The following is a 26,465-nucleotide window of genomic DNA, read 5'->3' as shown; positions in this document are numbered from 1 at the left end:
AAACTGGTGGATGCTTCTCACTTAGCGTCAATTCAGACTTTACTGGGCTGACGTTCTTTAATCCACAAAGAGTCGCCTCGGAGTTTTAACTACGCCCTTTCCTCACGCTGGAAGAGATCGACCTCTTCTCTGCAGAGATCTCTCCTTCATGCAGACATCACTCTGTGCTTGGACATTTAACAATTCCTAACAGCCTCAGGCGCTTAAGCGGCTGAGGGGGAAAAGGAAGGGGCCTGAGGCTGTTAGGAATTGTGGGAATTGAAGTCCAAAACACCTAGAGGGGCGAAATTTGCCCATGCCTGTGTTATACTGAAGGTCTTCTCAGGGTGGTGGTGGTGGTGGTGGAGCAGGATCTGCGAGGACAGAATGCGAAATAGGTGGGAGGGTGTGCGGTTTTTAAATGCGATAAATCATATTTGGAGCTCGAAATATGCAAATTGTAAGAATCAAGAAAGGTGTGTGTGTAATACTAGTCATGCTATGTCGAGTGAGCAACATGTGACACCTATGATTTATGTGAATGCTACTCGGACTGTGTTAGATGCGAAATACTAGACACAATGCGTAGAATGGGGATTGCTGTAGAATGTGTGACTTGTGTAAGTTATATGTGGAATGTGCAACATGCAGGCCACTACCTGGAATGGGCGGTATATAGAAGTGATATGTAGAGTGGATATTATTCCACTGCCTTCTTCCTAATGTTTAGGTGGAATTTCTTTTCCTATAGTTTGAATCTAATTCCTCCATGTCCTAGTCTACAGCAGCAGAAAACAAGCCTGCCTGTATTGGAAATAACTGCACCCAGTCTCTGGGCACATATCCTTTTGGAAATAAATGGCAATCATATCCTTATTGAAAAAGAAAAAGGATGTCACATCCGTTTGGCAAATGTGAATCTCCATGAAATGCGGAGACCACCTTTTCAAAACCACTAGTCAAGAAAAACATGACCTTGTTAGAAGTCAACCCTTTGAACAAGTGATATTCATAAGCCTTCAGGAAATGGCACGCAGGTAACTCAGCTGTCAAACTGAAGAACCATGTCTTTAAACTGCCCAGGACAAAGACATGCCACTACAAACATATATTTGGTTAGCAGAGGATGGTTGTTTTTTGCAGTTGTAATTGTCCAAAAGATATACACTCCCTTGAAACCTCTTAGTTTAAAGTATGTACTCAGAGATTTAAAAAAAAAAACAAATGTCTTGTTTACTCACAAACATCTTGTACTAATTCACCATACAGGCATATTTCTTATTAAAGTTAAGTTGTAAATAAGATGTAGTTTCTGTCTGTGTTTTGAGTACACAGGATATTATTCTTAATCAATAGTTCATAGTCTTTAGGTATAGTTGTACTCACTGAGGTCCAAAATCATACTGTTTCAATTGAAGTACAAACAGCAAACATGCATCCACTTCCAGTGAGGTCTGATGCAAACATGAGGTGTAAAGCAGACTGCATGCAAAATGGAGTTCTGAGTCTGAACATGCTCAGTACAATCACATGTCTATAACCCCTTCCACATCAAAGAGGTCGGTCAAATTGGCAAATCAGCATACACGTAGAATACAGGTTAGCAAATATATACATTAACAAATAAATAGTGAAAGGCTTGGGAGGCTGCTATTTCCAACAGCCTGCCTCCTCAACGTGCCAATCTTTCAAATATTTAAACATGGCTACCACAGCCCCTCTCAGCCTTCTCTCCGCCAGGTGAAACAGACTCTAAAGCAGTTCCCCATAGGACTTGGCTTGTGTCCCACGTGTATGGAGCTCCTTTGCACTTCTGCTGGAAGTGGGATCCGACGTCGTAGTGTTTCTCTTTCCACTTTTCCATTTGTACTCCAAAAATAAAGGACCGCGCGAAAAAGAACTGCTGCGTCTGGATGTCGGGATGACAAATTGAGCCACCTCCGCCTTACTGAAAAGTATTGAGTATTCCTGTCCCAAAAGGGAAGGGAATGAAGAAACGGGAAGCACGTCTAGGAGAGAAAAAGGCAGGCAGTTTGGCTTTTCCGATCCTGCCTTTGGCTAATCTCAAGGAAAACCCCTGAAAAAGCTGGGTTCGTACTTGACTCAAATGTTTGGGACTGAAAGCACTGCGTTTGGCCTGCCTTCTGTTAGTCGGGTCTTTTTTGTTACATGACCAAGTCGGTTCGACTGAAGAGGGCCCTATCCTGGGTTTTTCTTGGCAAGATGTCTTCAGGAAGAGCGGAGGAGGCCCTTGGCTTTCCCTGAGGCTGAGAGAGTGTGACTTGCCCAAAGCACTCAGATGGGCTCCACGGCTGAGAGGGGGTTCAACCCCTAGTCTCCAGAGTCATAATCCTGCAGTCAAACCCACAACGCCAAGGCGGCTCTTGGTCACTTGTGTTGAAAACAGCAACCTCCCAAGCCTCTCACTGTTTGTTTATTAATGCATATATTTGATAACCCGAATTCTGTGCGTAAGTTGATTTGCCAGTTTGACTGTGCCTCTTTGATGTGGGAGGAATTATAGACATGTGAGATTGTACTGAGTATGTTCAGACTCAGGACTCCATTTTGTATTCAGAGTTCACTTTACATCTCGCTGGAGCTGGATGCATGTTGCTGTTTAGAGTATGCACTGGATGCATGTATGCCTATGGACTTCATTGAATACAGCTATATTTAAAGACTATGGAATATTGATTAAGAAGGATACCCTGTGTACTCAACACAGGGAGAAGCTACACCCTATTCATAACTGAACTTTGATACGAAATGTGCCTGTATGGTGAATTAATAAAAGGTGTTTATGAGTAAACAAGATGTGTTACTTTTCAACTAAAGAAGACTTTGTCTTTTATCTCTGAATGCATATTTTAAACTAAAAGGTTTTAAGGGAGTGTATATATTTTGGGCAACTGAAATTATAATTACAACTGCAACTTCAGCTTCAAAGAAACAACAATCCTCTGCTAACCAAATATATTTTTGTAGTGGCATGTTTTTGTCCTTGGCAGTCCAAAGACCTGGTTATTCAGTTTAACAGCTGAGTTACCTGTGTGCCATTACATTAATAGTTGTGAATATCACTTGTTCAAAGAGTTGACTTCTAACAAGGTCGTGCTTTTCTTGACTAGTGGTTTGCCAAACGGATATGACATAATTTCCCCCTTTTCAATAAGATTGTGATTGCCATTTATTTCCAAAAGGTTATTGCCCCAGAGAGTGAGTGCAGTAATTCCCAATAACTTGAGCAAGCAGCAGCCCAGGATACCACTCAAGAACACCCCACAGGTATCAATAGCACCCAAACCCTAGGATTCTCTCCCCTCCCCCCCTTTGAATGAAACATCCCTGACATTTTCCTTTCTCAAAGGGTCGATGCACATTCTCATCCTTGGCGACTCATTTGGGCTTTTTCACTCCATAGGGTGCCTTTGCCTTTGGAGTCGGAGTGCCATTTTTAAGCAGAGGGGCCAATACACCTTCCTAACACAGTCTGATATCGTTTATCTATCTTTATACTATTAATAGGTCAGCGGTCTCTACTAAATTGCATTGTAATATGATGAAAACAAAACAACTTCCCTCTCAAAATAAGAGAGATGATGACGATGGTGATGATATTATCAAAGAATAGCTTCAGCTGTAAATCAAGGCCAGGACCAGTCCACAATTAATTCCTTCTTCAATGTTCAGTAGCAGAAGTATCCTGATGTCTGGGACTAATTTTCAGTAGAAATGGCTATGCATGTATAGGTTGGCAGCCTCGGAAACCCATCAATATGCACGCAGTACTTTGGTAGTATAATCCTACGCTCCTCTGCTCAGAATGAGTCCCACTAAATCCAACAAACTTTACTATTAGTTTTCTAAAAGGGATGATTGCGGATGGATCACTCCCCTACATGTTCCTGTTTTGAAAACAGTGGTCGACAATCCACCACAGCAGAGTTTTCTGTTTCCTTCTGCGGATAATCTAGATCAGCCTCTTGTGGTTAGACCTTTGCCTTGGGACAAACCAAGCTGGAGTCCGGAGGCTTGAAACGAAGGACCGGTTCGTCTACGGCAGGCATGGGCAAACTTCGGCCTTCCAGGTGTTTTGGACTTCAACTCCCACAATTCCTGGCCTCAGGCCCCTTTCTTTTCCCCCTCAGCCACTTAAGCGGAAAGGAAGGGGCCTGCGGCCAGGAATTGTGGGAGTTGAAGTCCAAAACATCCGGAGGGCCAAAATTTGCCCATGCCTGGTCTAAGGGGTGATATCCTTGGATGCTTTCTCGCCAATGGGTTGCAACCGGGGATATTGATGTGCTGAATCTCCCATCGAGCTCAACTGGATGCAACCCTCAGTGAATACAACGAAGAGGAGGGAATGGTAATGTGATGGGACTGGTTTTGTCAAAATACAACTGGTTTTGTTCTGAGCAAGGAAGGGTTTCCCAGAAGTAGGAGAAGAAACCATTTCAGTCCGACTCCCCAGAATCGTTCCCCAGAATACTTCTAATTCCCTCCTATGGAGGATGAATGTAGGCTTGCGACCTCAAAGCGGTCAGATAACACAACCGACTTCCTACTTCCAATATTGTCATCAAGTGCAAGGAGGTCTTTGCGGGCAGCATGATGCAGGTTGATATGCCTGAAAGAAGTAAAATGTGTATCCGTGTGGATACTTTTATTTGATGCATTTCAATACTTTGCTTATTATTGTGTCTGATCAATAGTTTATTACTAGCCATCGTGCTAGAAAGCAGGATAGACATCTCGTAAATCATATATTGAGATTCTAAAAATCCAACGTACAAGAGAGAGTAAGAGGAGGAGGAGGAGGCTTAATATTAAGGGAGTGGCGGCTTACATATTGATTTCTGAAGTATTGTTTTGATTCCAGGCACTAAATCCGGACAGATCGTGGAAGTTAAACAGTCAGCCCTCATAGTACTTGGATGGGAGATTGCCAGTGAACACGAAGAGCTGCAGGCTATGATTCAGAAGAAAGAACCGGCAAAACTACCTCTGATGGTTCATTTCCTAAGAAAGTATTGTGCAATGCGGGGACGAGAAAAGACGACAGGCAACTTACACGCACATTTTGAATGCCGCTGATATCCATTCTGTTTAAATCAGAAGCACAGCAAACACCATCCCCCCCCCCCCAAAAAAAACCCAAAACTCACAGAACTCTTTCTTGCCCACGCCCTTTCTTCCGCCCCACCTTGTGATCTTCCAGACACGACTTTCTATCCTGGGTAAGAATGACTAATTTACACCAAAGATAAGATAAGGCTTGATGTACTCAACAGTAACCATGCAATCGGTAGTAACCTCATGGACCAGCCCATGCCAGAGCTCCCTGTTCGCTGTGGCCACCCCAGTTCCTTCACGGTCAAGCCAGTCACTTCAAGGATAACATCCATCCATCTTGCCCATGGGCAGCCCCTCTTCCTTTTTCCTTCCATTTCCCCCAGCACCATTCTCTTCTCCAAGCTTTCCTGTCTTCTCATCATGTGGCCACAGTATCTTTTCCTCTAATATCCTTCCCTCCAGTGAGCAGTAGGACATTATTTCCTGGAGGATGGACTGGTTGGATCTTCTGCGATCCAAGGCATTTTCAGAATTTTCCTCCAACACCACAGCTCAAAAGCGTCAATTTTCCTTTGCTCAGCCTTCCTTATGGTCCAGCTCTCCATCCATAGGTTACTACAGGAAATACCATTGCTTTAACTATGCGGGATGCTCTCCTCCCAAGATCTGCGTGTGCAGTAATCTTTGAGCCTAGAAATAGAAAGTCTGTCACTGCCTCCACGTTTTCTCCCTCTATTTGCCAGTTATCAATCAGTCTGGTTGCCATAATCATAAGTTTTCTTGATGTTTAACTGCAGCCCAGCTTTTGCACTTTCTTCTTTCACCTTGGTGATAAGGCTCCTCAGCTCCTCCTCGCTCTCAGCCATCAGAGTGGTATCATCTGCATAGCTGAGGTTGTTAATGTTTCTTAAGGAAATTTTAACTCCATCCTTGGATTCATCAAGCCCCTACCTGCAAGGGCGAGAGTATACAGCCCTGCCCTACTCCATTCCCAATCTTGAACCAGTCTGTTGTTCCCTAGTCTCTTCTTACTGTTGCTACTTGATCGTTATGCAGATTCCTCAGGAGACAGTCAAGGTGGCTTGGTATCCCCATACCACCAAGAATTTGCCACAATTTATTATGATCCACACCAGGGGTCCTCAAACTTTTAAACCAGAGGGCCGGTCCACAATCCTTCAGACTGTGGAGGGGCCAGATTATTATTGGAAAAAAAACCCGGACAAATTCCTATGCACACTGCACATGACTTATTTGTAGTGCAAAACAACAACAACAACAACAACAATGAAAGAACAATACAATATTTAAAAATGACAACAATTGTAACCAACATAAACCTATCAGGATTTCAATGGGAAGTGTGGGCCTGCTTCTGGCCAATGAGATAGTCAAGTTAATTAGGATTGTTGTTGTTGTGTGCTTTCAAGTCATTTCAGACTTTGGCTGAGCCTAAGTCTAAAATTAATTATTTACTGCATTTATTTACTACATTTATATCCCGTCCTTCTCACCCCGAAGGGGACTCAGAGCAGCTGTATGTACATACAATATATTATATTATTAGCATAACACAATATTAGCATTATATATTACTATATTGGACGATACCACTATACTGTAATACTATATGTAATATACAATTAATATTGTTATATGGTATTATTATTAGTATTATATTGTATAACATTATAATATTATTATCAATATTATATGTATATAAAATATCTTATATTATTTAAAATGATATAAAATATTATATTATAAAACTGAGGGCGGGGGCCAGGTAAATGACCTTGGAGGGCCACATCTGGCCCCCGGGCCTTAGTTTGGGGACCCCTGATCCACACAGTCAAAGGCTTTAGAATAGTAAATAAAACAGAAATATATGTTTTTCTAAAACTCCCTGCCTTCCTACCTTTAGGAAGGATACCTGTGAAAAAGGGGAGAACAGCTCCTATGTGTGTACGATAGAGACCGCGAGAGAAAGAAGGAGGGATTTATCGTATCCGAAGTGAAACTAAGAAGGAAGGAGAAGTGAAAAAAGTATTAGGCTGGGTTCTTCGGTGTGAACCAGGTGGCGTCCTTTACGAGCTCCAGAAGGGAAGGAAGAAGCGGAGGGGGAAGAAGAGAGAGGAGGAAGACAAGAAAGGGGAGGACAGGGAAGTGGAGGGGGAGGGGGCGGAGGCGTGGGCCAGCGAGGCCTCTCCAGGGCTCGCCCTGTCTCTTGGGGGGCTGCCCTTGGCCAGTGGGCCCTACCCCCTTCTGCTGGAGGGACAGACCCTGCTGCCCATCTGCTCCCTACCGCCTCCCTCCGGAATAACGAGCAAAGGGGCTGTCCGAAGAGGGTCGTTTCCCAATCCGGATCGGCCCCCGCCGCCCCCTCCAACGTCGGCCTCCTCACCTCCCCCTCCCCAGCTCTTCGTCCAGCGCCAGCTCTATAATAGGCTCCGATTTGGAGCAGCCCCGGGGCGGAGAGAGGAAGCGAGCAAAGAGGAGGAGGAGGCGGAGGAAGAGGCAGCCAAGGAGGGCGACACGGAGGCCGCGCCTTCCAGGAGCCGGGGCTTCTTCTCCGGGGGAGTTCGAGGCCCCCACGCGGCGGAGGGAGAGGAGAGGCCGCCGCCGGGATGCTGCTCTCGGCCAGGCCTCGGCCTCCCGCCCGTCCCCAGGCCCAGGCCGCTCCAGACCGCCGGATCCGCTGAGACTTGGGGAGCAGCCGCCATCGCAGGCGTGGCTGTCCCGTGTTGGGCGTCCTGGGCCATGCAGCACCCCTTGGACCTGGGCGCCGCCGCTGCCCACTACTTCCCCGCCCCCGCCCCAGACCCCTTCGCCGCCGCCGCCGACCCCCGGCCCCACCGCTACCGCAGCTTCATGATCGAGGAGATCCTCACCGACCACGCCGCCGCCAAGGCCTCCTCCGCCCCCGTCGCCGCCGGAGAGCTGCTCAAGTTCGGGGTCAAGGCGCTGCTCTCGGCGCGGCCCTACCACAGCCCCCTCGGTACGTACCCCCTCTCTCCCACGCGCTTCCCCAGCCCAAGGCGCCCCCCAACACCCCACAAATCCCCTCAAACCCTTTCCATGCTCGCCTTTATTACCAAATGGCTTTGCTGTTTTTGTCGAAGACTTTCACGGCCGGAATCACTGGGTTGCTGCGAGTTTTCCGGGCTGCATGGCCATGTCCCAGAAACATTATCTCCTGACTTTTCTAGTCCCATATCTGTAGCAGGCATCCTCAGAGGTTGTGAGGTCTGTTGGAAACTAGGCAAGTGGGGTTTATATGTCTGTGGAATATCCAGGATGGGAGAAGGAACTCTTGTTTGTTGGAGGCAAGTGTGAATACTACAATTAATCACCTTAATTAGCATTGAAAAATCTTTCAGCTTCAAGGCCTTGTTGATTCCTGCCTGGGTGAATCCTTTATTGGAAGGTGTTAGCAGGCCCTGATTGTTTCTTGTCCGGAATTCCCCTGTTTTCAGAGTGTTGTTCTTTATTTACTGTCTTGATTTTAGAGGGTTTTTTTAATACTGGTAGCCAGATTTTGATCATTTTCATGGTTTCCTCCTGTCTGTTGAAATTGTCCACATGCTTGTGGATTTCAATGGCTTCTCTGTGTATTCTGACATATCAGTATTAACAAACTCTATAATCAGGACAGTAATTAAAGAACAACACTTTGAAAACAGGGGAATTCCAGACATGAAACAACCAGGGCCAACTAACACCTTTCAACGAAGGATTCCCCCATATGAAAAGCTTTTCAATGCTAATCAAGGTGATTAATTGCAGCATTCACTCTTGCCTCCAAAAGACAAGAGTTCTTTCTCCCACCCTGGACCTTCCAGAGATATATAAACCTCCCTTGCTTAGTTTCCAGCAGACCTCACAACCTCTGAGGATGCCTGTCATAGATGTGGGAGAAACGTCAGGAGAAAATGCTTCTGGAACATGGCTATACAGGCCGGAAAACTCACAGTAACCCGACTTTGCTGTTGTTATTGTTGATGATAATGATGGGAAGTTGAAGGACCAGCCAACTCCCTTCCCTGGAAGTGGAGAACTTCAGAACTAATATTCCCGGATCTGTCCAAGGGCCTCTCCCACAATTTATATTTCTACAAGAAATTCCTCCCATGTTTATACCTGCAAGACTGAGACATAGGGGCTACAGAGAAAGGTGCAGCTGTAAATAAACTTCCCAGAGCGACTCTGCGTCTAAGCAAACAGTTTCGGTTCAAACGCACAGCCGCCTCACCGACTTCGTTGCCTTCTCCAGGACTAACTCCTTCCTTCTTATCAACCATGGCCTTGAATTTTTAAAAAGCAACCCGAAATTATATGGTCTGAAAAATCCTTCACTCTAAAAGATTCGACACCAAATTAAATTGTTTCAGTCTCAAATAATGTAGCCAATTCAGAACAAAACGGATGTGATAGAATAAATTACTCCAGGATGATGCCTTGAAAGTGTGTATGTATTCTGCAGTACTAAACGAATAATCCAGATCCACAATGCACTCAGCAGGACCACAATGGCATATACACCAAGGAACCAAAAGAGCCGAGATGACCATATGGACAAAAAATATCCCAGACCCCTATTAGCATAGTATCTTTGCCATGCAATTAAATAAACCTTTGGGGCAAATAACTTGGAGTTTGGCCTGAAATATCATACATATATCGCCAGCGCTTGTGTCGATCAGGCATGGACCTGCTTGGGCCCTCCAGGAGATTTGGACTTCAACTCCCACAATCCCTAACAGCCCCAGACCCTTTCCTTTTCCCCTTCAGCCGCTTACTGGGGGGCCTGAGGCTGTTAGGGATTGTGGGAGTTGAAGTCCAAATCTCCTGGAGGGCCCAAGTTGGCCCATGCCTGGTGTGGATGCACCTTTCTTGCCCCTTTCGTCTACGGTATTTTGTCTTTTTCCCTCCTTTCCCAAGGAAGGAAAAACAGTTAAGGAGGCTCCAAGGTCAGCTGCCTTTAGCAGAAGTGGCTCTTTTTTAAAAAAATGGGCACTCCAAGTCCATTAAATTCTTCTAAAAGAGTTCTATTGAGCCAGTCGAATAATAATAATAATAATAATAATAATAATAATAATAATAATAATAATAATAACAACAACAACACCGCCCAACAAAAAAAAAATCGTGATGCATTCTTGGTTTTAAGGCCCGTTCCTGGCGTTGTTTGGGGCTCTGATTGAGAAAAGTGCATTGAATAGACCTCATCAGCTCTAGTTTCTTAGCTATGGTCTTTATGGTTTTCTAAGGCAGAGCAGATGGCATTGATAGATGGCATTTGTTCTGTATCTCAAAATTTAGAGCTGATAGAGGAAATCTGGTGCCATTTTTGGAATCAGCCAGTCAAATGGACCCAGAAAGAAGGCTAACATTTGTGGGGCCACAATGTGTGTTGGTCTGCATTATTATTATCATCATCATCATCATCATCCCGCTTTCCTCTCTTAAAGGAGACCCAAAGCTTCTAGAAACATGGTGGGTCAACACACACCTAAATTCCATGGATCCAACCAATCTATTCTAGTTGGTGGGTTGCTGTGAGTTTTTCGGCCTGTATGGCCATGTTCCAGAAACATTCGCTCCTGACATTTCACCGACATCTATGTCAGGCATCCTCAGAGGTTGTGAGATCTGTTGGAAACTAGGCAAGTAAAATTATATATATCCGTGGAATGTCCAGGGTGGGAGAAAGAACTCATGTCTGCTGGAGGCAAGTGTGAATGCTGCAGTTGGACACCTTGGATTAGCATTGAAAAGCCTTGCTGCTTCAGGGCCTTGTTGATTCCTGCCTGGGTGAATCCTTTGTTGGAAGGTGTTAGCTGACCCTTATTGTCTCCTGTTTTAAATTTCCCAGTTTTCAGAGTGTTGTTATTTATTTACTGTCTTGATTTTAGAGGTTTTTTTAAATACTGGTGGTTATATTTTGTTGATTTTCATTGTTTCCTCCTTTCTGTTGAAATTGTCCACATGCTTGTGTATTTCAATGGCTTCTATGTGTAGTCTGACATGGTGGTTGTTAGAGTGGTCCCAGTGATTCCGGCAATGAAAGGTTTCCACAACACGGTTCCAGTTGGGATTGACATCGTGTTTAAAACCTCGCATAGGCCTGTATATGAATATATACTTTATGTTAGTATATACAAAGGTAAAGGTTTTCCCCTGACATTAAGTCTAGTCGGGTCGGACTCGGGGTTGGTGCTCATCTCCGTTTCTAAGCCGACGTTGTCCGTAGAAACCTCCAAAGTCATGTGGCCTGCATGATTGCATGGAGCGCCGTTAACTTTCTGCCAGAGTGGTACCTATTGATCTACTCACATTTCATTGCTTTCGAACTGCTAGGTTGGCAGAAGCTGGGGCTAACAGCGGGAGCTCACTCCGCTCCCCGGATTTGAACCATCGATCTTTGGATCAGCAAGTTCAGCAGCTTAGCGGTTTAACCCGCTGTGCCATCGCGGTTTGCAGAGATTCCACATTTTTATAGAATTCTGTAGAATTAGGAGAAAGCGAGGCTTCAAACACCCATCTTTCCTAACATATGGCCTTCAGTATCTCAGAGGGAGGCCTTCAATCTCCTGGCGAGTTTCCTTGCCCTTATTTGCTCCAAATCTCAGTTGTTCGTTTCAGTGGCCCCTTATTTTTGTCTGGGAAATGGCGCCACGAAGAAGCGGGCTCCCTTTTTCTCCCTGGGGGCCCGTCCACACAGCCATATAACCCAGAATATCCAGGCAGAAAATCCCACAAGATCCGCTTTGAACTGGATTATCTGAGTCCACACTGCCCTATATTCCAGTACAAAGCAGAAAATGTGGGATTTTATTGCGCTGTATGGAAAGGGCCTGGGATGCCGGGGAAGCTCCCCGCTCCCCCTGCCTCTGCCATCTTCTCGGAGAGGAAGGTGGATCCCCTCGCGTGGGAGTCGCGCCCTGCAAAGGCCTGGCCGCGGGGGTGGGCCTCTTCCTCCAGAAAACTCGACAGGGTACAGATTCTCAGGCCCAGAGGGGAAAAACGAGGCCTTTCATTTGGAGAAGAAAGAGTGCCTTGAGGCCAGATTCCCCTCTGAGTTTTAGAGGGCGGGAGGAAAGTGGCACTTTCCGAAATGCCAGTTTGATCTAGGTTTCCTTTGGCTTTCAAGACAGAAGAAGAGAGGCAAGATATGCTCCCCTCTTCACCCATCTTCTCTCCCTCCGTGAACACGGCGGGATTTCCTGATGCCAGGTCTATTTAGGATGAGGAGACATTTCTTGGGGCCCGTGTTGTGCTTTGGGAAATGGCGAAGCCTCCAAAGGAAGGAACACCACCAGGGCTGTAGCCAAGGGGGGGGGGGATCTTTAGGGGTTCAACCCCCCCCCCCCCCGAATTTTTCAGATTTACTCATGAATTTTAACTGGTTAACCTAATCCCCGTGAGTTTATCTGAAGTTTATCTGTCTTGAGTGTCCACTGAAGTTTATCGATGGAGCCTGATTTCTAAATTATTTTGCGCTATGGAACTACTCTTCCTGGTTCGCTAAAAAAAGAAAATTTCAAACCCTCCCCCCACCCCGAATTTTTTTTTCTGGCTATGGCCCTGACTACCACATCCGCCCATAAGGTGCCTTTTTCCCGTTCCTGGGACTAAACCAGTAACCGCAAAGGTTTTCCGGATGTTCTCTCCGTGACTCTCTGGGTCCCCACCCGGGCTGTTTCCCCCTTGGCTTCTTCCAAAACACGGCCACACGAAACCATGCTCAAGGAGGGTAGAGAGAGAGAGACCTTGGCGTTTCAAGAAGCGCTCTTCCCAGTTTCCTCGCCCTATTGAGGCCTCTCTGTTTGAGAGGCGCCAGTTTGGGGCGCAAAAAAGTCTCGGTTACTTTCGACGCGCGAGTTTTTTTTCCCCGGTCTGTTGCGGAGGAGAGACCTTTGCGCCAACGTTTTTTGCCAGCGACAGTTCAAAAAGGATTCCACAGCCCTCCTTCCCCTTTGACACCAGCCCTCCCTCCCCGAATGGGCTACTTGTTGTAGCTTTGCGAGATAACATGGAATGGATTCGGCTCTCCCGTTGCTGGGGTGAATCTCTCATTTCGGATTGTGGAAGGTTAGCATTAAGCGTTTTGACCACCGTAGAACTTGATCCCGACTCTAATGCTTCCCTTTCTTGATCTTTTGCTTCAAAACAACGGGGGTGGTGGAAGGAGGGAAAGAAAGAAGGAAGGAATTTAGGGGAGAGGGGATTGTACTTCTATGCAATGGATGGGAGTGAAGTTTAGGAGCAGAATATACAGGCCAGAACAGGCATGGACCAACTTGGACCCACCAGGTGTTTTGGACTTCAACTCCCACCATTCCTAACAGCCTCAGGCCCCTTTCTTTTCACCCTCAGCCGCTTAAGCGGCTGAGGCTGTTAGGAATGATGGGAGTTGAAGTCCAAAACACCTAGAGGGCCCAAGTTGGCCCATGCCTGTCCTAGAACCAGGGTTTCGTATTCTATGCTTGGTAATTTCACGACAGTATGTCATCCCATTTTATAATTCCGAGCTCCTCCTCAAGTTTCCTTCTCGGGAACTCCAAACGCTTTGGCTTTCGTGGAAATACATTTCCTAAGAAAAGTGCGGCCGCCGATAGAGGCAATGAAGGGGACTTGAATATGACCTTGGCTGGGTCTTGTGCTTGCCTTTTTGGGTTTTCTGTATGATTAGGTATCAGAGGATGGTTGTATATCTCTGACAACACAGCAGGGCGCACATAAGAGACTCTTGAGAAAATACGACTTTGTACGTTTTTTCCTTCCTGCTGAAAAAAACCGTGTATGTATTGATAGTAGTGAAATTATGTCCTAAGACTTTGACCCCACTGCATTCAACAGAACTTATTCCCTAGCCTTAGACGGCTTCTAAGGAAGACTCACTTCTAAGGAGGCAGACTCCCTTATCTCTGTCGATAATATGTTGTGGAAAGATTTCATGGCCGGAATCAATGGGTTGCTGTGAGCTTTCCGGGCTGTATGGCCATGATCCAGAAGCATTCTCTCCTGACGTTTCGCCCACATCTATGGCAGGCATCCTCAGAGGTTGTGGGGTTTGTTACAAATTAGACACAACACTCAAAAATAGGGGAATTCCAGACAACAAACAATCAGGGCCAGCTAATTACCTCCCAACAAAGGAGGCAGGCATGCTCAGAAGTTGTGAGCCACTGAAATCCATAAGCATGTGGACAATTTCAACAGAAAGGAGGAGACCATGAAAATAAACAGTATCTGGCTACCAGTATTTTTTTTTAAAAAAAACGCTCTAAAATCAGGACAGTACAACACTCTGAAAAAAAGGAGAATTCCAGGCATAAAACTATCAGGGTCAGCTAACACCTCCCAATAAAGGATTTCCACACGCAGGACTCAGCCAGGCCTGGAACCTACAAGGCTTTTCAATGCTAATCAAGGTGATTAATTGCAACAATCACACTTGCCTCCAATAGGCAAGAGTTCTTTCTCCCACCCTGGACATTATTCTACAGATATATAAACCAAACTTGCCTAGTTTCCAACAGACCTCACAACCTCTGAGGATGTCTGCCATAGATGTGGGCGAAACGTCAGGAGAGAATGCTTCTGGATCATGGCCATACAGCCCAGAAAGCTCACAGCAACCCAGTGATTCCGGCCACGAAAGCCTGGGACAACACATTATTGACAGGGATAAGGGAGTCTGCCTCATTAGAAGCGAGTCTGAAGCTGCAATTTTAGGCTTGGGAATAAGTTCTATTGAATGCAATGGGGTAAAAGTCTTAGGACGTAATTTCACTATCAATACATCAGTAGGAAAAAAAACCTACAAAGTCTTATTTTCTCAAGAGTCTGTTAAGTACACCCTACTGTGTTGTCACCTGTCTTCACGTCAACCCAGGCTAATGGAAGCCCTTCGTGAAGTTTTCTGCATGCCTGCCAACTCATGTGTGTTAGGCACTGAATGTTGCCATTATCATGTTGTAAACCGCTTTGAGTTCCCCCTAGGGTGAGAAAAGCGATATATACATACAGTAAATAAATAAACCCCATGCATTTCACAGAGTTTGCTTAAGCAAGGACTGCTCTGGTAGTTTTACCAGGTCCTGCCTCTGAAATGTCACCTACAGAACCTAATAGTCCTTGGTGGTCTCCCATACAAGTACTAACTAGAACTGACCCTGCTAAACTCCCAATATCAGACTTTGGTGCCTTCAGGGTATTTAAGTCCCTTGGTTTATTTTTTAATGGCGTCATAATAGTAGCAGTAAGATTTGCCATTGCCTTACTCTTACTAGAATTCAAACCCTTGTTCTCCCGGAGTCTTAACCCAACATTCAAACCATGACACCACATTAACTCTATATCTTCCCCCACCAGTGTAAAACTGAAATATATCTCAATTTCATCCAACTGTTTTAAAACACTAGTATTGGCTGCTAGTGAGTCGATCTATGAAGCAGACTCAAAGACAAATGACAGCTTAAAAACAGCAGCAGGAAGGTTTCCCAAGTAGGTAGGCTTGGATCATTTAAAAAAATATTTATAATGTATGCTATGAAAAAATACAGCAGGGCCACTTCATTAATAGTAAAGGATTTCCACAGAACGCTGAAATAGGTTTTTAAAGCAAAAGCAATAGGGTTTTTTTTTTGGGGGGGGGGTAGCCATTTCCTAAAGATACTATTTGAAATGTAAAGGAACCAAAACATATTACTGAATTTTCCAGAGACACTGAGGGGATTTATTTTTCTTCGAGCTCTGAGAATATTTTCTTTTGCAAACAACAAAGAGGCATGTAAATACGTTCCTCTATGCTATTTGTTTTGCAAATGTAGGGCATTTGGACTTGTGGCTTCTCGGACAAAATATTAAAATAGGATAGACAAGACCGGTTTGGTGAAATGCATCAGTTGGGGAGCTGCCTGCACACTTTACGGAAGAACTCGTCCAACTTCCAAACCAAAACTAACTGTTTGCTAATTGCCATTTCCACTTTCCTAATGGAGACTCTTAGGATGGTATTTCCGTGACAGTGACGTCATTGTTGATTATCTGTAACGGTGATTGGTATTATTGTTAAGTGCCTTCAAGTCGTTTCCGATTTATGGAGACCCTAAGGCGACCCCATGACAGGGTTTGCTTGGCAGGATTTGTTCAGAAGAGGGTTGCTTTTGCCTTTTTCCGAGGCTGAGAGAGTGTGACTTTACCAAGGTCCCCAATAACGACTACTGCAATCTGGCTCCCTATTACCCCCGCCCCCCAAGAAGATCCAATTCGCCCTCCTTAGAGAAGCCATGGGCATGGCACTTTCATTTGTCTGCAACTGAAGCGCCAGCTCCTAACCAGCCTCTGACTTTTTAAAACTGGCATCCAAAGAAGTTGTTGGCCTCGCAGCGCAGATACTGGAAACTTGATGACACAAGTGACTTGTGCAGTTCAGGGATGAAACCCAACAGATTGCAGTCATACCCACATTTAGCTTCGAGCAAGCCCCGCTAAACTCAGTAGGACTTTATTTCTGAGGAGATGCCTGTGGGTTGCACTTTTGTTGTTGTTGAATATCACCAGAATGGCCGGCGAAAAAGGCCCAGAACGAAACTTTCAGAAAATATGGGCAAAAGGTTTCTTGCAAGCCCTCCCCCTCAAATCAACCAATTCCTTTAGGTCCAGAAATAGGCTAGAAAAAGGATTCCCTCTTCCTGCATCTGATGGCTTGTTGTAGTTTTTGTTGTTGCGTGCCTTCAAATGTCGAATTATGGAGACCCCCCTAAAGCGACCCCAGCACGGGTTTTCTTTGCAGAATTTGTTCCTCTGAAACTGAGAGAGTGTAGCTTGCCCAAGGCCACCTAGTAGCTTTCTACAGCCAAGCAGGGATGAATGTTTACTCAGAAGTAAATCCCCGCAGCGTTGAAAGGTGCTTATATTTAGGGGTCGAATTAATGCACTGTAGAATTAGTGCAAAGCTTGGAGAAGAGAATGATGCTGGGGAAAGTGGAAGGGAAAAGGAAGAGGGGCCGACCACGGGCAGGATGGATGGATGGTATCCTTTAAGTGACTGGCTTGACCTTGAAGGAGCTGGGGGTGGCGAGGACGGCCGACAGGGAGCTCTGGCGTGGCCTGGTCCCTGAGGTCACGAAGGAAGGAAGAGTCGGAAGCGACTGAACGAATACATCTCAGAATTAATGCAGCTTGACACCACTTTAACTGCCCTGGCTCAAGACTCTGGAATTTTGGGAGTTGTAGTTTGACAGGATCTTTAGCCTTTTCTGCCAAAGAGTACTGGTCCCTCACCAAACCACAACTCCATGTAGTTAAAGTGGTATCAAACTACATTAACTGGACGTGATAGATGTCCCCAAAGTATAACATCACCATGCGTCAGACGCTGGCTGGGTCCATACTGTACAATAATGCAGTCTCAGCTGCATTATACGATCAATGTAGATCTATATAATTCAGTTTGAAATGTTCTTTTATTTATTGTGTCACAAGCGAACAGAGGGTACAGTTGTAATGTATTTAAAACACAAACAACGTTAAAATTTGGCATTATACTAAATATAATTTGACCAGCAGCTGGCCACTTGGAATGCCTCTAGTGTTGCTATAAGAAGGTCCTCCCTAGTGCATGGGGCAGGGCTCAGGCTGCATTGTAGTAGGTGCCCTGTGGTTGGCTCTTCTCCACACTCGCATGTCTTGGACTCCACTTGAAATGCACTGAACTGCATCTATATGGATTTCCACTGACTACATAATGTAGTTCAAACTGCATTATTTGGCAGTGTCGATACAGCCTTCATGGGTTGGCCTTGCATTTTCTCCTGCAACTCGAACAGCTCCATTCCAGTCACAATAACTCGGAAAGAAATGCTATTTTTATTAAATTAAGGTGAACTGCCAAATAAATACTTTTAGAATTGCAATCCTGGTTCCTAAATGCATTCCCCTTCCCTGAATTTTTGGATTTCCGTGGGCTAAGAAAGCCCCTCTATAAGGAACCAGTTGTTCTTCAGGGCAACTTTCCTAGAGAAGTGTGCCCCCACATACGAGGTACAGCCTTGAATTCGGGAGTTGGAGGCAACCCTCCTCTGAATGAATCCTCCCAGTCCAATTTTACCATTATAGCAGTCTGATCTCACTTTAACTCTCGGGATTTGGTGTCCTGGAATTTGTAATGGTAATGGGGTGGTAAAGCCATTCTGAACAAATCTGAACAAAGTGTTAGATTCTCCTTAAGGCCACCCTAGATCGGAAACTATCTGAAGGCACGCAGTAAAAGTGCAACTTAATATTCGACACCAAAGATCTGTGGCCCTCTGCTCTGCATGGCAGAACCAGAACCCTCTGGCAAATAATTCTAAGTGAAAACTGCAAATCCCAGGATATTATGCAAATGTTGTTGGGGCCTTTGTATGAAATGTATCAACACTATCTTTGTCCAGCGTTGATACATTCTAAGAATTTTCCTTAATTCAGATCTGGAACCTAGGGTACATCCACTATGTAACAAAATTTCAAAAAAAAATTCTGTTCCTGGTTTGAAAGTGTGATTTCCTGTTTAATTGTGCGTTACTTACTTCGAAAACAGTTGTTCTACTCCAGATACTTCGATTTTGTGGCTGCCACAAACTATGTTGAATTGGTTGAGACTGGATGTAGTGTTCATTGAAAAACTATAGTAACATGTGCTGCAGGATGTCCCGGAAAAACCCAGTTTTTGCAATTTAATAAAAGTTTCCTATGTTTTTATGACACAACCAATTAGAAAATGACATTTATAACCCAGGAACAAAAATCGTGTTACATAGTGTAATATAAAATGAATGCACCTTGGCATCTTGGGATCTGCAGTTTGTTGGGGCTCCCTACTTTTTGGCAGAGAAGGGTAAAGGCCTTCTAAATCTCAGCCTTCCATAGCATTGAGCCATAGCAGTGAAAGTGGTACCAAACTGCATTCATTCTACCGTGGAGATGCGCCCTGAGGCGCAATTCAATTTGAGTTTCAGTTCCTTGCATAGAAAACGCCACAATGGCGAAATGTTCTGCAAAGAAATGTTGTGGAACTAATGCCCATTGGCCGTGGATTCATAAGACTTGTAATTGGGTGAGGCACCAGCCCTCTTGGGCAGAGGAAGCTAAAGACTTTGTGAAACTACAACGCCCATTTTTTTTATCGTGTCAGAAGCGACCTGAGAACATACTGCAAGTGGCTTCTGGTGCGAGAGAATTGGCCGTTGCCCAGGGGACTCCGGGATGTGTTACCATCCTGCTGGGAGACTTCTCTCATGTCCCCGCAAGCCAGAGCTGACAGACGGGAGATCACCCCGTCGAACCGGCAACCTTCAGCTCAGCAAACCGACCTTCAGATCAGCAGTTCAGCCGGCCACCGCGGCTCTTATAACACCAATGATTCCATCATATTGGCCCATTGCAGTTAAAGTGAGTTAGGGACATGGAACACCATCCAGAATGCCCAGGATGGGGGATTCTGGGCGGTGCAGTCCTTCCAAAGTTATTTTCCCCAGCTCTGAAGCGAGGGGAAGGCTGGGGCTGAGGGGCGATGGCGAAATATTTTGTGCTCCAGAATCACCTTGTCCTTCCTTCCTTCCTTCCTTCCTTCCTTCCTTCCTTCCTTCCTTCCTTCCTTCCTTCCTTCCTTCCTTCCTTCCTTCCTTCCTTCCTTCCTTCCTTCCTTCCTTCCTTCCTTCCTTCCTTCCTTCCTTCCTTCCTTCCTTCCTTCCTTGCAGCGGTCCTGAAAGCGGAGCAGGCGGCGGCGGTGTTCAAGTTCCCTCTGTCGGCGGCGCCGCTGGGCTGCTCGGGGCTGAGCGCGGGGGCGGCGGCGGCACTGCTGGCGGCGGGGGGCTCTAGCTCGGGCTTCCCCGGCGGGTCGGGCCCCCCGCACCTGCCCCTCGAGCTCCACCTCCGCGGGAAGCTGGAGCCCGGCGCCTGCGCCGAGGCCGGGGCCAAAGCCAAGAAGGGCCGCCGCAGCCGCACCGTCTTCACCGAGCTGCAGCTCATGGGCCTCGAGAAGCGCTTCGAGAAGCAGAAGTACCTCTCCACGCCCGACAGGTGAGCCCAGGCGCCCGAGCCTGCCTGCACCAAAGAAAGGCAATCGCATGCATATTTGCTTACACTGGTGCAACCCTTGGCAGTGTTATATTTTATTGAAGAGGGCAGGGCAACAATAATGATTTCACAGAACCCCTCCAAGGCTACCATTGACACTAGCAACAAAAATGATAGATGCTGTTGTCGAAGGCTTTCATGGCCGGGTTGCGGTGAGTTTTCCAGGCTGTATGATCATGTTCCACAAGCAATCTCTCCTGACGTTTTTGCAGGAGTCTATCGTATACCATGCAGTCTACATAGGGACCACCAAATGCAGCATCGCCCAAACGCGAATCAAAGAACATGAAAGGCACCGCAGACTCACTCAGCTAGAGAAGTCAGCCATAGCAGATCACTTGATGAACCAACCTGGTCACAGCCTATTATTTGAGAACACAGAAATGCTCGACCACTTCAACAACTCTCATGCCAGACTAAACAGAGAAGCCATTGAAATCCACAAGCATGTGGACAATTTCAACAGAAAGGAGGAAACCATGAAAATAAATAAAATCTGGCTATCCGTATTTAAAAAACTCTAAAATCAGGACAGTAAATAAAGAACAACACTCAGAATACAGGGGAATTTCAGACAAGAAACAATGAGGGCCAGTTAACACCTCCGAACAAAGGATTTCCCCAGGCAGGAAACAGACAGGCTTTTAAGCTGCCAGGCTATTCAGTGCTAATCAAGCTGGCCAGCTGCAACATTTACACTTGCCTCAGGCAGACTCGAGTTCTTTCTCCCACCCTGAACATTTCACAGACATATAAACCCTACTTGCCTAGTTTCCATCATCTCACAACCTCTGAGGATGCATGCCATAGATGTGGGCGAAACGTCAGGAAAGAATGCTTCTGGAACATGGCCATACAGCCCAAAAAACTCACAGCAACCCAATGATAGATGCTGTTAACATATTTATTCCTCATTATTCCTACAGTAGAGCTATCCTCTCACTGATTCTCATAGCAATTATGTTAGGTCACTTTGGGTGGATCTACACTACCTTAAATCCCAGGATCTGATCGTAGAGTATTTGCTTATCCCAGATTATTTGGCAGTGTAGACTCATATAATCCAGCTCAAAGCAGATAATCTCGGATAGGACCCTGAGATATAGGACAGTGTCGATCCAGCCTTTGGATTGCAAGGGGCCAGAATCACCTCTGTAATTGTGAGAGTTGAAATCCAAAACACCTGGAGGGAGAGCCCAAGTTTGCCCATGCCTGATTTACACTGTAGAATCAATGCAGTTGGACCCCACTTTAACCACTAGGACTTCATGCTGTAGGAATTTGGGAGCCATAGTTTGATGTGACACCACCTCTCTCTGGCAGAGAATTGCAACCTTTGTTAGGTAATTTGCTTTAATAGACTTTTAGAAACTTTTAAAGATGGAACTCCATTTCTCTAGTATTTATGCCTAGAAGGCACACTGTTGCTTTCTGCTTGTCCTGAGTAAAAGCTTTGCTAACTGTCCTTTTGTTTTGCTTTTTTTAATGCTTTGTTGGAAAGGGCAGATTTTTACCTAAGAGCTTCCTGATTCCATAGCACTGAGCAATGGCAGTTTATACCATCCTGACATATTATATTTTTATGTATTCCTTTGTAATAATTTGCTAAAAGAGCTGAAAAATGGATGTTAAGTGTTTGGTTCACCCTTTAGATTGCATGCGTTGATCTGCCTCCACAGGGTGTCCTATAGCATTAATTCTACATTCTCAAGGAGAAGGGCTTAGCTATTTCCTTCTTCGGAAATGCAGCCTATGGCATAGGCCAAGGTAAACTGAGATAGTATTGCTTATCATCTCTCCAATACTTGATAACTTGAAATTTAGTAATTTGTCTGATGTTTTCATTTTCTTATATATTCAGAAGCTCCCCATAATATGAGGACCTTGAAGTTTAAAGCCTAAAGCTGTATTTCAAGGGCCTTCCTCACAGAATATCAAGGCAGAAAATCCCACAATATTTGCTTTGAACTGGGGGCCCTTCTACACAGCCATATATCCCAGAATATTAAGGCAGAAAATCCCACATTATCTGAGTGTGGACTCAGATAATGTGGGATTTTCTGCCTTGATATCTGAGTGTGGACTCAGATAACCCAGTTCAAAGCAGATATTGTGGGATTTTCTGCCTTGATATCCTGGGATAAAGGGCTGTGTGGAAGGGCCCTTAGTTAGCTTCTGTTTAAATCTAGTGCTAGGTTTGGTGCATGGAGCAGCATCTGAAACACCTTGGCTCTCTAGTTATGTTTTATATGCAGAGGCTGGGCTAGAAATCCTGGAAAGAGAGGGACTAGTTTACAAAGGGGGAGGGGTGAAATCTGGGGAGGCAGATGTATCTATCCAAGAATCTTTCCTTTCTTTTCCCTGTAGGATAGACCTGGCAGAATCCCTGGGCCTGAGTCAACTGCAAGTAAAAACCTGGTACCAAAACAGACGAATGAAGTGGAAGAAAATAGTAAGTATGTTCAAGGGACTATATTTTGATTACATGGGCAGCCACAAACAAAAATAACCATGCAACCAAATGACATTTCTTGGCCACCTGGAAAAAGGGGAGGAGATAGATGTATAGCTTCCAAACAAGATTTTTTCAGATATAGTATGTTCCAATTAACAGTATCCCTAGTCATTCAGTGCCCAAATTGCTAGGGTGGTAGGTGTCTTAATATGTTGCATCTGGGAAAGGGTTGTGCAAGAAAGTTTCTTCAGATGTTCTGAGGTAGAAGGGAAAGCAGTGCTGCTGAAATACAACTCTCACTACAGTATGATCATGATCAGATCCACAGGTCCTCTACCTTACTCCAATGCAGTGGTTCTCAATCTGTGGGTCCCCAGGTGTTATGGCCTGCAACTCCCAGAAATCCCAGCCAGTTTACCGGCTGTTAGGATTTCCGGGAGTTGAAGGCCAAAACATCTGGGGACCCACAGGCTCAGAACCACTGCTCTAATGGTTATAATAGTACTGACAAGGTTATTTTATCTCCACCCCAACCCCTTAACCTGCTCACCCCAATCCTAAAAATATTGATAGAAAGTATCACTAAACCGAATAGTACTTACACAGTTGATACTCCTCAGGATAAGCCATGTGTAGTGGACACCAGTGGGTAATTTCCTCACTCTGGAAACAGAACAGAACAACAGAATGGAAGCCACTATCGTAGAATATCTTTCCCAAATGGTTATCTTAGTGTCCAGTAGTAGAGTGAAAGATCTCAGCTTTGACATTTATCCAGCTCAACTGACCAGATGAACATTTGGGCATGACTGACTGAATGTGATCCAACATTTCAGCATGACTGACTTACTGTGATTCAGCTGTGTCAGTGAAAGTTACACTGCTTGTCTAGGTTACAATCCCCACTAAGATAATTAAATAGGGGTGCAGTTGGTTTGGCTCTTCTGTCTCAGTGATGAAGATTTTAGTCTCAGGCTTTGTAATCAGACAGGACTGGATCCAGAGTAAAGTTGCAATCCTAAACACACTTCACTAGAGTTGAACCAGTGTAGTGCAAATCCATATCATAAAAACACTCAATCTTTAGTCTAGCAGAACCCTAAGAGTCAAATTAGTAGTGGTGAATTTAAGTTCTGGTAAAACCAGGTGCAGTAGGTTATATTTCAGAAGGATCTCTGACTGTTCTTTGTCTTTGAAATTCATGAGGTCACCATAAATCTACAAGTCACATATGACACACAATTTTCAGTGGGAACTATGTCATGGTAAAGCATTGTGGATCCAAGCTTTATTTACTAATAGTTTAAATGTGGAATTTTAATGTGGTGATGATCAAGGATTTCACACTAATGCCTCAGAGTGATTCAAGGGACATGAAGCTGATTTTCCAAAACAATATCCTGATTTGCCTAAGCTTTTGGGGGAGAGGGAGAGACTGTCATCTTCCCTAAATAGCACTTGCTGGCCTTAATGAGATGATGTAATGTTTATTTTTTGTTGCTTAAAGTCAGCACCTTATATGCTGATCTTACCCATGCTTATTTCAAAGTAGGGAGAGAGGCCATTCTAATCACACATATGTGGAAATTAACCATTGAAATAAATGAGACTTGACACATCAACATTATATAATAATAATAATAATAATAATAATAATAATAATAATAATAATAATAATAATAATTCTATAAATGTATATTTAGGGGACACAGAGGCAAGTGTAACAGAAACATTACAGATATGTGAGAATTTGGTCTGGGGACAGAGTAATGAGAGTTCCTACCAAATAAGTCTGTAACATGGAACATAATATGAAACTTAATAACATAATGTGAACAAGCATGGTGTAATGGTTTGAACATTGGAGGAGGACGCTGGAGACCAGGGTATGAATCCCTGATTTAATGTCCACTGGGTAGCCTTGGGGAAGTCATACTCTCTGTGCCTCAGAGGAAGACAATGCCAAACCTTTTATGCATATATCTTGCTAAAAAAGTACCATATGATAGGGTTACCTTAGGGTCACCATAAGTCAAGTTACACAGCATGAAAAATGTGAAGTAATGTGACTAGGAATTGGCTTTGTGTACTTTGCCAGTTCTCCTATGAAGGCAAACTCACATCCCTGAGAATAAACTCTGTTGAATTCTGGGTTGCTGTGAGTTTTCCGGGCTGAATGGCCATGTTTCAGAAGCATTCTCTCCTGACGTTTCACCCAGATCTATGGCAGGCATCCTTAGAAGTTGTAAGGTCTGTTGGAAACTGGGCAAGTGGAGTTTATATATCTGTGGAAAGTCCAGAGTGGGAGAAAGAACTCTTGTCTGTTGGAACCAAGTGTGAATGTTGTGATTAATCACCTTGATTAGCATTGAAAAGCCTTGCAGCTTCAAAGCCTGGCTGCTTCCTGCCTGGGGGAATCCTTTGTTGGGAGGTGTTAGCTGGCCCTGATTGCAAGCTCCACTTGCCTAGTTTTCGACAAACCTCACAACCTGAGGATGCCTGCTAGTGTGGGCGAAACGTCAGGAGAGAATACTTCTGGAACATGGCCATACAGCCCGGAAAACTCACAGCAATCGAGTAATTCCGGCCATGAAAACCTTCGACAACACATTGAGAAGTTTTTCAAACATATAGAGCAAGAGAGTGAGAGCAAATACATATTACATTACATTTCTGTCTACCTCTCAATTTATCTTGAAGTATTACACACGCGCGCGAGCGCGTTTCAAGATAGACAGGCAGACAATATATATGTGGTTCAAGATAGATAAACAGACAGATAATTACAGGGTTCACTAGATCTTGAAGCCGGTCCTTTTCTCAGCTGGGTCTCTTCCTTCGCCCCCTTTGTCTTGGCAGGTCTTGCAAGGCGGAGGGCTGGAGTCCCCCACGAAGCCCAAAGGGCGCCCCAAGAAGAACTCCATCCCCACCAGCGAGCAGCTGACGGAGCAAGAGCGGACGAAGGAGCTGGAGCGACAACCCGAGAGCCTCGGCTCCCCCGGCCACGTCAGCCAGGAGGAATAGCTTCAGCCCACGCGGCAGCGCCCACGGACTCGGGGGGCCTTTTACCCGCCTCCCCTGCGCCTGCGGACTTTTGGGGACTCCCTGCCGCGAGGAGAAAGGCCTCCTGGACCTTGTAGGCCGACTCGACCTCGCGTGGATTGCCTCGGAGGACGCGGGACACGGACTCGAGGGCCGTGCAAGGCGGTCCTGTTCTTTCTTATGCAGCTGCTGAGAACCCGAGGAGGAAGCGAGAGGAATCAGAAGGGTGGCCGAATGGTTAGTGGGCCGTTCTTCCCCGTCGGTTGTGTCCCATTTCCTCTGGTCTTGAGCTGCCCCTCCGCAGAAAGGAGACGTGTCCCTGGGTGGGAGGTCAAGGCCTTTGGCACCCGTGGGCTTCCATTGGTCTCCTTTGGCCTGGTGAGGCAGAGGATCAGGCGGTGTGGAGGGGCCTCTTCCCTGAACCCGGAGAGCTCATTTCCCACTCGGGGTTTAATTAATATGAAGATAACTGAATAAAAATATTTTATGAACAGTTTGGCATGAGCACTGCAAGGCCTTCTTTGCCTCAGACCATCGCTAACGGGCCCAGAAAGGGTCCAAGGTTTGGGGTTTTGTTTTTGCCTTTTGGAGGGTTTTAGCTGCAACGATGTGGCAGGGTGGTGGTGGTTAAAGGCGCATCTACACTGTAGAATAGATGCAGTTTTGCACTCCTTTAGCTTTTTTTCGTGTCAGGAGCTCTTCTGGTGTGAGAGAATTGGCCGTCTGCAAGGACGTTGCCCAGGGGATGTTTTTCTGTTTCACCATCCCAGTGGGAGGCTTCTCT

The 26,465-nt window shown here is 45.4% G+C and overlaps 1 protein-coding gene across 1 annotated transcript; it reads left to right on the top strand.

Annotated features, from left to right (window-relative positions):
- The first annotated feature begins 7,285 nt into the window (after window positions 1-7,285).
- Window positions 7,286-26,177, top strand: barx1 (BARX homeobox 1). The gene is made up of 4 exons (XM_003223971.4): window positions 7,286-8,053; window positions 19,806-20,127; window positions 22,552-22,636; window positions 25,499-26,177. The coding sequence occupies exons 1-4, from the start codon at window positions 7,816-7,818 to the stop codon at window positions 25,661-25,663; spliced, it is 810 nt and encodes a 269-aa protein (XP_003224019.1). The 5' UTR covers window positions 7,286-7,815; the 3' UTR covers window positions 25,664-26,177.
- The last annotated feature ends 288 nt before the right edge of the window (window positions 26,178-26,465 follow it).

This window comes from Anolis carolinensis, chromosome 2 (genome assembly GCF_035594765.1).
Source record: "Anolis carolinensis isolate JA03-04 chromosome 2, rAnoCar3.1.pri, whole genome shotgun sequence".
Classification (NCBI taxonomy): Eukaryota; Metazoa; Chordata; class Lepidosauria; order Squamata; family Dactyloidae; genus Anolis; species Anolis carolinensis.
The sequence above is the reverse complement of the archived record's forward strand: the minus strand, read 5'-3'. Positions and strand labels throughout refer to the sequence as shown.